The sequence below is a fragment of the Orbicella faveolata genome, unplaced genomic scaffold, assembly GCF_042242905.1.
Source record: "Orbicella faveolata isolate gen_17 unplaced genomic scaffold, um_ofav_v1 contig_12, whole genome shotgun sequence".
Classification (NCBI taxonomy): Eukaryota; Metazoa; Cnidaria; class Anthozoa; order Scleractinia; family Merulinidae; genus Orbicella; species Orbicella faveolata.
Genome location: NW_028301539.1, coordinates 18,433,970 through 18,446,297, shown reverse-complemented (window position 1 = coordinate 18,446,297; position 12,328 = coordinate 18,433,970). Strand labels below are relative to the sequence as shown.

At 39.6% G+C, this 12,328-nt stretch overlaps 1 protein-coding gene across 1 annotated transcript in view; it reads left to right on the top strand.

Moving 5' to 3' along the window:
• LOC110059592 (uncharacterized) overlaps nt 1–12,328 on the top strand; it is a 35,739-nt gene that overhangs the window by 11,676 nt on the left and 11,735 nt on the right. The window contains exons 14-40 of the mRNA XM_020766318.2: nt 347–651; nt 1,103–1,202; nt 1,448–1,498; nt 2,093–2,227; nt 2,319–2,399; nt 2,764–2,843; nt 3,443–3,535; nt 3,801–3,895; nt 4,033–4,151; nt 4,629–4,667; nt 4,994–5,065; nt 5,720–5,785; nt 5,925–5,993; nt 6,269–6,331; nt 6,430–6,538; nt 7,176–7,239; nt 7,771–7,930; nt 8,286–8,327; nt 8,706–8,807; nt 8,903–9,001; nt 9,396–9,710; nt 10,434–10,508; nt 10,701–10,802; nt 10,967–11,068; nt 11,393–11,517; nt 12,030–12,091; nt 12,250–12,326. Of these exons, the coding sequence (XP_020621977.2) occupies nt 347–651; nt 1,103–1,202; nt 1,448–1,498; nt 2,093–2,227; nt 2,319–2,399; nt 2,764–2,843; nt 3,443–3,535; nt 3,801–3,895; nt 4,033–4,151; nt 4,629–4,667; nt 4,994–5,065; nt 5,720–5,785; nt 5,925–5,993; nt 6,269–6,331; nt 6,430–6,538; nt 7,176–7,239; nt 7,771–7,930; nt 8,286–8,327; nt 8,706–8,807; nt 8,903–9,001; nt 9,396–9,710; nt 10,434–10,508; nt 10,701–10,802; nt 10,967–11,068; nt 11,393–11,517; nt 12,030–12,091; nt 12,250–12,326 (2,802 nt within the window). The remainder of the gene's footprint in view (nt 1–346; nt 652–1,102; nt 1,203–1,447; nt 1,499–2,092; nt 2,228–2,318; nt 2,400–2,763; nt 2,844–3,442; nt 3,536–3,800; nt 3,896–4,032; nt 4,152–4,628; nt 4,668–4,993; nt 5,066–5,719; nt 5,786–5,924; nt 5,994–6,268; nt 6,332–6,429; nt 6,539–7,175; nt 7,240–7,770; nt 7,931–8,285; nt 8,328–8,705; nt 8,808–8,902; nt 9,002–9,395; nt 9,711–10,433; nt 10,509–10,700; nt 10,803–10,966; nt 11,069–11,392; nt 11,518–12,029; nt 12,092–12,249; nt 12,327–12,328) is intronic.

Sequence of the window (12,328 nt, the reverse complement as noted above, 5' to 3'; positions counted from 1 at the left end):
AGGTAAGAATTTAACAAATGAACCTGTTTATAAGGCTGAATGCATCTCACGAGTTTTCAACCCTGTTAGTTTGACGGCACCAGTATTGTCCCTACAATTCTGGAAAAATGACACTAACATGGCCATGGAGGGATTGTTGAAGGTCACAACATCTCTGATGAGCCACTGCAATGCAGTCTTTTTTTTTTTTTTTTTTTTCAGATCACCATCTAAAAATAGAATTCAAATAATTTAGCATTACCTCTTACATGTATTTCTCCTGTCCCTCTCCCCAGGAAGAGAGTATCTCATGCAAACTAGTCCTGAGTGTAACTATTATTAATAATGCTTTCTCTCTTCAACTTAGGGTCGTTTACGACCAGGAAGAATGCTTCTTGTGGACACAGCAATGGGCTCTGTGGTTGAGGATCATGAACTAAAACATGAGATGGCCAGTTTGCGACCTTGTAGTGAACTGCTCAAGAAAAGTGTCAGGACACTGGAGGATATCCACCAAGCATACCAGACCTCTAAGAGCCTTTCTGCTGGTGAAGTGCAATTGATTCAGCACCCCTCCGAAAAGGAGTTGATTCACAGAGACAGGAGGTTGCCCATGTTTGGCTATTCTCTGGAGGATCTGAACTTACTGATATTGCCAATGGTCAAAAACAAGTTAGTTTCAATTAAAACAAAACTTTTGCAGTAGCTTGTCCTGAAATACATAAGAAATGATAGCTAGTTCTGTTATGCCACTGTATGGCCCGGCTCACGAATTTCCTACAGGAAAACATAATGAGAATTGATGTATGTAGGACTGAAGATGTTTCTTTGAGCTGGTCTGGAAAAAGCCAGCCAGCCTTAAACGTGCCAACAGTCAAGTTAGTGTGCACAGTTCAGGCATTTCACCTGTGCTTGGTCAGTAGTACATCCTGACCTTGAGCCAATGCTGTCCTTCCACTCTTTAAAAAAGTTCATGATAAGTTATGTTTGCGAATGACTAGATACTGCAATAAAATGTTTTGGTAACGTGACCAAATGCTGTCCAAGGAATTAGTACCTGACAACAGCTCTAGAGTTGTTTCATGCTCAAGTTACATTAAAATAACTATTTTGTTTTCCTTAGGAAAGAGGCTCTTGGTTCCATGGGTAACGATGCACCTCTGTCCTGTCTGACGATGTACCCACAGTCAGTGTTTGACTACTTCAAGCAACTTTTTGCACAGGTATGATGCCATCGATCATTAATGAAAGTATTAATCACAAAGATGTTCTTATTGTTCTAACTTAATGTTCTCTGGAAATTGTTACAACTTGTGTGTTTAGCATTGTTCTGTTGTTCTAGTGTTTACAACTACATATAGTACATCACAAACAATGGAATGAAGTGTAGTGAGAGGTAATGTGCACAGCTGCACTGTGTTTTGTGTACACAAATGTGTTTAATGTTGCCTTTTTTTTCTTCTGTCAGGTGACAAATCCTCCCATTGATCCAATCCGGGAGAAAATTGTCATGTCACTGGTAAGGCAGTGTTACCTTGTCACTCAAACTTCAATGCATGTTATACACTTTTTTCCAGTTCTATTATATGCAGTTGAATACAGTTTATCAGAGTTAACGACAAAGAGCACTTGCATTCCCGAGGTAGTCAGCAGTGTTTTTGATATGTGCATGCACCTGGATTCCTTGTACTCTTGGGCTGAGACGTTTTGGCAGCCTTCTCAGCGATAGCATTTGCAGTGAGCGTTGTTTTGCATGGGAGCACATCTTCAAGTGTTCTCCCTCCCTTCCCTTCCTCTTTCCACCATTAGTCAGTGTCACAGGTGCCTGTCTCCCCCTTCTGCATGGGGGCTCATGGCTCGGTTTCCAGGATTTGCCTGCCATGGGAGGGGTCTCCATCCAGGGGCTGGCTGCCAATAGTGGAAGCTCCTGGCTGTTTCAGGCACCCAACCTCAATTTAGTGATGTAGTTGTTAATGATAGAAAAAAAAATCCTGTCAAAAGTAATTAGCGAGAATGGCAATTAAGTCCCTGTCCAATATTAAAACTGTAATGCCTGAACAATTTCATGTGAACTAGCAATGATTAATGTAATGATGTTGTTTCATTCTTTTAGGCATGCCCTGTTGGTCCAGAGCCTAACCTTCTTGAGCCTAATGTGGCAGAGTGTCGCCGAGTGTATTTGGATCATCCTATCCTGTCTTGCGCAGATGTAGAGGCCATCAAAGGAAGCTGTTTGGCTTGGTGTAAAGTATATATCAAGCGATGAATCTTAAGTGTATTGATTTATCCTTAACTTAAAGAACAAGGACGTGTTGTAACGTCACATCTTGTTGTTTCAGTCTCAGACTATTGACATGGTTTACCCTGTGGATGAGGGAGTCAATGGTCTTGTTCCTGCAATTGATAGAATTTGTAAAGAGGTGAGTTAAATCTGATTAGACCAAATCAAGTCTTAGTTAAGATTTTGAGACAAAGTAGTATTTTAACTTTGAAACAACTGGATTGATATATGTACTAAGTGATTAATAGTTAATAAGAATTTGATTTCTGGACGATTTACACAGGCTAGTTCTGGTAGCTTCTTGTTAAACATGGACACCCATAACATATACATGTAACACAGTGGTACAGAAATTTTGTTGAAATTAAGAGGGAACAGCTTGACATTTTCTGGATTGCCATTGTACAGCAATAAATGTAAAGAATGGCTTGCTTTGGGGTTGCATGTAATTGAAGAGATTTGTTATCTTCATCATGACTGATGCTTTCTTCTCTGTGGTTTAGGCCTCTGAAGCTGTAGAGAATGGATGTGCATTTATTGTGTTAACTGACCGAGCTGCTGGAAGAAAACATGTTCCTATGAGGTAGTAGCGTAGTACCTTAGCATTAATTGTGTTTGGCTTCAGATCAGAAGATCTGGTCTCAAGCCAGGTTAGCTGAAATGCATACAAGTATTGTGTGTTTAAGCAAAATGGCACTTTCCCTCCAAGTGTCTGCAGGGTGGAGCATGAGATAGGAGTTATTGATTGAGATAACCTTTGGTATAACCTGTAATGGACAATGCTCCTTTGTTGCCTCTGATGACTCAGCCATTTAGCTCTTTTAGTCCCCTATATTTAAGGTAGACTTGGCTTAGTAGAGGTACAAAGTTGTTTTGTGTAGTGATCGTTGATTAAAGCTCAGAAGCCATGCACCAGTTCAGAGCTTCCAGTTTCACTCACTCCCAGTATAACACACTATTGTTTTCAGGGCCAGGTTACTGGTTTCTTAGTACAGTAGATTCTGTCAAGTCATCTGAAATGTGCATGGTGCATCTTCTATAGACAAACAGACTTTGACTAGCACAATGGCTATGCTTGTGAAGTGGAACTGTTAATTTTGTTGTAGTGGAAGACATAAATATGAGATGGTTTTTTGTCAGGAATGGACATTCTTCCTGATTGTTGTTATTTTGTTGTTTTAGCTCACTGCTGTCATTAGGGGCTGTCCATCATCACCTGATCAGAATGAAGCAAAGGTCACAAGTTGGACTAGTTGTTGAATCAGCTGAAGTGAGGTAGGAGTTACTGAAGTCCACTGTTCTTTAAAATCACTATTTCAGTTAGTCAAGTATATTAGTTTCTCTTAGAGGATTAATTAAACTTGTTAGAGAACGTTTTTGTCTATTCCAGGCTTTTTTCTATGGATTCTGTTGTTGTCTGTAATTGCCCCAGGGGTGGGCTGAAATGAAAAGTGTGCTAGCATTTTGTTTAATTACCAAACCACAGCTTTATTTTTGACGTGCAGAAATACACTGTATTTGTTTACATTGTTTGTTACAGAGAAATCCATCATTTTTGTGTTCTGTTGGGTTACGGAGCAGATGCCGTTTGCCCATACTTGGTTTTTGAGACTGTTGCAAATCAGCGTGATCAAGGTACATTACTAATTTATTAGCTGAGTTTTACTACCTTAAAAAAATCTGTTGTTCAAGTTCAATAATTCAATTTGTCATTGATTTTCATCCTCAAAATTGTCAGGTTAAAAATGAAGCTATGTTGAAAATTCTCTTAGGACTGCTGGACCCTCCTCTCTCAGACAAAGATATCGTTGAAGGCTATACTGCTGCTGTACGGAAGGGTATTGCTAAGGTCATGGCGAAAATGGGAATTTCTACTCTACACAGTTACAAGGCAAGTACTTGTAGATGTGGCATAAAATAGTTACGGCAGTCACAACTGTCGAGGCTTCCATAAGAAGTTACCCAAGGAAGCAGTGATTGTTTCCTTTCCAGTTATTGTGACTAGTTTTAGCTAGCACCTTTCTGGTGTAGTGATGAGGTACCTTACAAAATAATGATGCAATTGACCCTAGCTTGATTCATGGGCTGGTGAAAATAGTATCATTCTTTTTTGGGGAGCTAGGGTGGTGTACTGTTGAGAGCTTTCGCGTTCCACCCAAATGGCCCGGGTTGAATTGTGCACCTGCCATCATAGGTTGGTTGAGTTGCTGTTTTTGGTTCTCATCCTTCTTCAAAGGGTTCCTCTCCGGGTTCTCTGGTTTTCCTCTACAAAAACAGTGCTTCAAATTCTAATGCAGTCTTGATTCATGAACACCTTGTTTGTGATGCCTTGTTTTCAGTATCATGAGTATTGTTTATTATTTTACAGGGTGCTCAAATATTTGAAGCTGTTGGACTTGCAGAGGAGGTAACAGATGACTTGTTTATCCTTCAGATCAACGTGTAAATTAACTGTATCAATAGATTAAGATCATTCAAGGAAATAAAGTTGTTTGAATTTTCCTCATTGGATGTTGCATGTTAGAGGACTTTTCCAACTGTGTAAATACCCTAAATTTCCTATAATAAACCCTGACTTTTAAACAGCCTTTATTATTATTATTACTTTTGGCAGGGAGGGGGGGCGGTGGGAGGGGATTGTTCTGTTATGGATGGCCTTAGTAGTTGAAGGAGTTTTGCATTTCAAAAATGGTTTGGTTTATCACCTGTAATCCGATGTAATTCTCTCTTAAGGTGATAGACAAGTGCTTTGTGGGAACAGCGTCACGACTGAGTGGAGCAACATTTACAGTCTTAGCTCAAGAGGTATGTACTTCCAGTACTCTTAGTGATAATTTGTTAAGCAGTGTTGTCGTTTTGAAGTAGTTAGCTTTATTTTTGGAGTTGGTGGTTGATTTTGCTATCTTTTCAAAGAGTCTGATGAATGACCCAGTAGAATAGCTGCCTGATATCACAAAGTTGATGGTGATTTTCACCGGCTGCCGGCTACTTTTGACAACCGTAATAAAGGACAATGCTGTTCAGTAACTAAGTAAAATATAATGAAGTCCAGGAATGTTACATCTACTTACAGCGTTAGGGGTTTCATTGATGTTTTCAGCAGTAAGGCAACTGGTTTTCACAAGCAGACAAGGCTGTGCTCTAGGAGTGCCCGGGTGCCCAGGGGACTAACTTTTGACTTTGTGCAACTACAAAAACATACTTTTTTCTTATAAGCTTAAGTGCTGAGCAGCCAGGATTTCATGGTTAGGACCATGCCTTGCAACTTGTGGGCCAAGCTTTTTGAACCAAACTTCCTTTAGAAGTAAAACTTTCCTCTAGGTGGTCTAACCAGGTGGGCAAAATCATCCTCAAAGCCAGTCAGTTTGCCTACTCTTTGCTGGGCCCTGAATAAAACCCCTACAAAGTAATATTGTAAGTTCCATCAGTGGTTTAAAACTGTTTGTACATCTGTTACAGGCTCTGAGCAAACACAGTGTTGCATTTTCTGATCGTGACTGTGACAATGTCTTGGTAAACAATAAGGTACAGTGGATAATTTGATTGCTCGAAATTGTGAGACTAGTGATAACACAGCTTTTAAAACCTTGAAATTCAAGAGATACAGTTTGTAATTAAGTACATTGACTAAGATGATTAATCATCGTGATTGCATTTCCTTTAGGGTGAATATCACTGGCGTGAAGGTGGAGAAAAGCACATTAATGATCCAAGATGCATTGCAAACTTGCAGGTTAGTTTCAGTAAATGATAAAGGAAAGGTGTTTCTGGTCAAGCATTGACACTTTCCTTGTACAAATGAAAACAAAAATTGGGAAAAAAGAAGCAGTATCGCTTGGAATTTCTTTCTTATAGATCATCAGTTCACTGTTGGGGCAAGAAGGGGCTTGAACTGCTTTGTTGCTACTGGCTTGTTTGTTTTCAGTCATCTCATTTTATCTTGAAGCACCAGAAGGCACATTTCAAGTCTTCTTTGTTTTCAATGCTGTTGTATAATTGTTCTATCAGGATGCAGTAAGGATGAAGAATCAACCTTCCTACCAGAAGTATAGTGAGACCTCCATCGAAGTGGTGAGCAAATATTTACTTTCAATTAATCTTGCCCGCTATTTCAAATACCTGTAAGTTCATAAACATTTTGCTCATTTCTTAATAACATTCTGTTGTAGGTTCGTTCCTGCACACTGCGTGGACAGTTGCAGATCAAATTTGCCAAGAAACCCTTGGACATATCTGAAGTGGAACCAGCTTCAGAAATTGTCAAGAGATTTGTGACAGGTAGGATATAACTAAAAACATTTGTATAGCATACACCTGTGTGCTCATTTACCTTAAGTACCCATATTCGTAATTAGCCAATCAGAAGGTTTATCTACTGTCCTGATATCCCATGTTATCGAGTCACTTCCTGTTTGGCCAGATTATTGGCTTCATTTGGGCACGGTTAATACTTAACTTAATCATTGTCTTATGCTTCCATGGCATACATTGTATCAGGCTCGTTTGGTCTCACCTTGAGTATTTTGTCCTAAATGCGTCTTGCCAAAATGTGAAGTAGGGCATGACTTGCCTGATATGTGGCCGAAGCATGCCCAAAAGGTGCAATTTAGTTTCAAATATCTGGTTTTAAAGACCATTTAAAACTAGAGGGTTACCTTCATTGTGGTTAACTTACAATATACAATATTTTCTGCAGTTGAAACTTACTTACACGACCCTAGCACCCTCCACTCTTTGGGCTTGTCACCCAATCTTCCTCACCAAAGAGCATCTGCATAGGAGTCTAACACAACCCTAGCTGAGACTTGAGGCGTGAGACTTGGATGCCTTCTATGAAGTGAATGTATAAAGTTAGAACATGTTGCAAATTAAAGTAGTTTGTCATGGTGATAAGTTGTTGATTTTTTTTTTGCAGGTGCCATGAGTTTTGGTTCCATTTCGTATGAGACTCACTCAACCCTTGCTATGGCCATGAACAAGTGAGTAGGTTTGCCCTTGGCTTTCCATTTGCTGTCAAACAAGATATATAATTTATCACTTATTATTATTTATCATTTATTACTGTAGTTAATTTATCACTTGATTTGCACCATTAGCCAGCATTGCTGAGTAAGATTCGTTTAATTAGTTTTCCTTTAATCTGTTGGGTCAGGTTGCTGATCTTACCAGGTTTTTGACTAAACAACTGAGGAATTTTTCATCTGAAACAAATTAACTGCCTTTCCATGTATTTCTGCAACAGTCACAGAGCAGTACACTGTTTAATGCGAGACAGGTTTCATTAAGGCCCAAGCACCTGGCAAATATTGACTGACTGAGAGGATGATTTTGCCTGCCTGGTTTGACCATCTAGAGGAAAGTTTTTCTTTTAAAGAAGTTTAGTTGAAAAAGTTTTGCCCAGCTGTGAAAACCAGTTTCCCTGCTGTTGCAAACGTTGATGAAAGCCCTGGACGGAGCGTAGTTAGATAAATTGTGAACTTGTTCTGACTTACATTGTTATTCATATCCAGGATTGGAGGTAAGAGTAACACAGGTGAAGGTGGTGAGGATCCCTTGAGAGGAAGTGACAACAACACCAGGTCTGCCATCAGACAAGTGGCTTCTGGAAGATTTGGAGTAAATGCTTGGTATCTTGCAATGGCTGAAGATTTGCAGATTAAAATGGCACAGGTACACACTCAGTATTATCGTGAGTAATACAAACTAATCTTCAGAAGTAATATTCAAATTGGAAGATGAAGCAAAACAAGTCAGAAAACAATGTTTGTCTCTTGCTAGAGGCTAGAGAAAGAAAAATTGGCGAAAGGTGAAATTTATGGCCTTAGTGGTTTGCTAGCAAAGGACAAGATTTTAAAACAAGGGGTGACAAAACTGATGTGGGTAGATGTTGATGTGGTCCATAACAGCAATTGGACTAAGCAATGTATAGCTATGAGAGTTGTAAGTGTGAGCAATAGCAGTTTCATATCAGACCTCACCTCTACAATGTAATGAAACAGTGTAATGAAAGCTTGTCTCATTTTAGGGAGCCAAGCCTGGTGAAGGAGGAGAGTTACCTGGATATAAGGTACGTGGAAGTCAGTTTTTATAATGTTATGCTTCTACTTAGCAAAACCATTTTGCTTATTCAATGGTTCTTGTAGTGTATCTTAGGACAAAGTTTGTACCGACAAGTACATGTGCCAGTGTGAATTGTGTGAGTATGTGTGAGCGGGAACAGCGACCGGGAGTGGACGTGTACTTAGTATGCTCGGATTAAAGGATGTGTTTTAACCTTTGAGGCGTGCCTCAGTGGCTTCACAACACTACAGTTTTTTCCTGGGAATTCGTGATCCAGCATTAAGACTACCTATTACAAAGCTTGCAACCCTTAGAAAAGTATTGTGATAATAATCATGAGAGTGATATCGCTACTCCGGTTATTGTTTTGAATATATCTTGATAGGTCTCTAAAGAAATTGCAAAGACTCGTAAGTCTGTGCCTGGTGTTGGCCTTATCAGCCCTCCACCTCATCATGATATTTACTCCATTGAAGATTTGGCTGAGGTGAGTCAGCTTCAGATTTACTTGGGTGTTGATATATGAACTGTAATCTTATAACAAGATCAACTGTGTCACCGTTTGTATTTGCTTTGTTTCAGCTCATTTACAATTTGAAGTGTTCCAATCCTCAAGCTCGAGTCAGTGTGAAGCTGGTGTCTGAAGTGGGAGTGGGTGTAATTGCTGCAGGAGTTGCCAAGGTTTGTTACTTCTTTCTGTGTTGCAGATCTTGTTAAATCCATTTTTATCACACAGAGCCAAGGCCCCATCCCCATCGATGCTTATAACCCAGATAAATTTCAAGACAGCATCTTCGCCGAGGACAAAAATAGATAAAATATTTTCAATTCATCCTTCACTTTCGTATCATTTTAATTGTCTACACTTATTAGGAAATGTTTGGAAATGAAATGCTTCCTTATCTCCAGAAACGCTGAAGTGCGTGGAAGAGCATGTGCTTAACATTTTAGTCTGTACAAAATTTCCAGAAAGTAACAAAATGTGCAGAAATATGACAGCCAACTAACCTCTCTTTGTATGTACCTTGCAAATTCGTTTTAATGTTGCATTAATGTCGCAATTGGTACTCACCAGGGTCACTCTGAACACATCGTAATTTCTGGTCATGATGGTGGAACAGGAGCGAGCACGTGGTCAGGCATCAAACATGCTGGGTTGCCATGGGAACTGGGCATAGCCGAGACCCATCAAACTCTTATACTGAACAACCTGCGCAGGAGAGTGGTGCTTCAGGTTGATGGACAGATCAGGACTGGTCGTGATGTGGTGATTGGTGCGCTGCTGGGTGCTGATGAGTTTGGATTCTCTACTGCTCCTCTCATTGCCTTAGGATGTACCATGATGAGGAAATGTCATTTGAATACATGTCCTGTTGGAATCGCCACACAGGTCACTGAGCGACTTTCTTTTATACTCAAAACCCAGTATTTTTTTTTTGTTATCTCCACATAACTAACACATTACTAATCAGCGTTGACCCGTTTAACATACAAATTGGTGTTTTGGTCAATTTTCAACTTTTTGGTTTTAAGGGATGCCCCCCCCCCCTCCTTACATAAAAACAAAGATTACCGTGACAAAAACGAGAAAATGTCTTTGTACGTGTGTAGAGAACCCTCTTTAATTATAGAAGAAATAGCCTCCTTTTGGCGCGAAAATATGCTCAGATATTTGTCCCCATTCATCATCTGTTCCGAGAAGCGAACAGTGATCCCAGATCGTAGCTCAAGGAAAATTGTGAGCTTTTTGAGGAACAGACAGTGCCCAGGGACAAATATCCGAGCATATTTTTGGGCCAAATGGAGGCTATTGTGTTTATTATCATCATCATGCTTCCTCATAGCCTCCTGTGGGGCATACGGCCGCAGTGTTTATTATCCTTCAAAAATTTTTGTCAACACATTTTGGGGAATATCAGTCGGATATTCCCCAGTTTAAGCTGGGGCATATTCAGTCATGTGACGCATTTTGAGCAATCGTGAGCGAGCAAAAATATTTGATGGATTATAATAACTAATATTCTCACGAGCTCCCTGCTAATACATTATCCTCTGTCAAGAATAATATTGCTGTTAGCTATATTCATTGTTGAACTACTTGAATGCATTGCAGGACCCTGTATTAAGGAAGAAGTTTGCAGGCAAACCAGAGCATGTCATCAACTTCTTTTTCATGTTAGCTGAGGAGGTAAGAGAACACAAATAATGTCGAGTTGATTGACGTTAACATAAAACAGAAGTCTTATTGACATAACTCCAGTCTCGTAAATAATTACCAAGTCATTATTGTATTATGTTCTACTTTATTCAAAGATCCCGAGAATCAGATTAGATGGAACCTTTAAGGTTGTGAAAGAAAATAATGTTTTTCTATTGTTAGGTTCGTGAGTACATGGCTAAAATGGGTTTCCGCAAATTGAATGATATGATTGGACGTTGTGACCTCCTGGAGCCAGCAGAACCCCTCAATGCCAAAGTTAAGGTACGTTTAATTTTGTATACCAAGGTAGATCCACTAAACTTCTTGTCTCTTTGCACTTTATTCTTTTCACTCTGGATTTTTTCTAACCAATCTTTTGTTGAGGAATATGCAGGATATAGAGACTTATTTCTTTGTTTCCTAACCTTGTTGTTTGGTGTTTACAGCTGTTGGACTTCAGTCCTCTGCTAATGACTGGTAATGAATTGAACCCTGGTGATCACTTGGGAGGAAGTGAGCCGCAAAATCACAAACTGGAGCTACGAAAGGTGGGTCATGACAAACTGCCGCTGCTGCAACGATCACATCTTCAGATCTCTCTCGGAAGTCTTTGGTAATCTTCAGTTGGGAATTTTGGGAAAATGATTAACATCGTTTGCGGGACTTTTCAAATGACTGTTAGAATAAAAGTTTTGGAAATCTTCGAGAAATGGCCGATATTTTTTTCATTGTTGGTTATATTATAAAATTTATCATCCCGTGAAGCTTCTATCTTTTAGCATGAATTATGTCCCATGTGAGTACGGACACTTGGCGTTTTTAAGTTTTTATTAACAGAGCAAAATCGAGAGTTGTTTTTTAAATGTTTGCAGGACAACCAGCTCATTGAAGCTGCTAAAGACATTCTGAACGGAGCTTCAAAGCACCTGTATCTGGAGATACCAGTGGTGAACGTGGACCGAGCATTTGGCACCACTCTCAGCTATCACATTGCAAGGTGAATGAATATAATGCTAATGCTGCTGTGGGTTTTTATTTGAAAGCACTGTCATGAGGCATGAGGCTTTTAATCTACTGTATATAATAAAGTGGACGTTTCAAGCTTTCGATGATCCACGGCATCAATCAAGGATTACTGTTATGCTTCTTCGGTGATGCGTTTTCATTATCATTCATGCTAACACAATGGAAAGCATTTATTGTGTTCGCCGAAGAAAACGCGGTGAAAATACGGAAAACGCAACTATATCGTTTTTGGTGGGGAAGAGCAAAAATGGAGACTTTTAAAGATCCCAGCACAAAAATGTATACCATGCTGCCGAATTGGTGTATCCTTATAAGTTTTTTATAGGTTGTGGGACTTTCGAGTAGTGAGAGGCAATAAGAAGAAAGTTTGACCCCAAAGAGCTTAAAATTTGGAGGTTGATCAAGCTTGAAGCCTGACCTGTTAATCTATACCTTTATACCTCACCGTCACACCAGATATTGAAGTGAATGTGTTTTTGTCAGGAAATTTGGCGAGAAAGGTCTTCCAGATGGCACCATTCACATCAAAGCAACAGGGTCTGCAGGTCAGTACAGTACCTTTGAAACATAAAATCGTTAAATTGTGGAAAAAAAAACCGCGATGAATTTCTGTCGATCATTATCTCTTTTCTTTTGTAAGGTGCATGTGCGTGCGGTTCACAAGTTGCCATGTACTCAGTTGCGTCTTTTTGATTCTCGTTAGGTCAGAGTTTCGGCGCTTTCCTTTCTCCTGGTATAACTTTGGAGCTGGAGGGTGACTCAAATGATTACGTTGGCAAGGT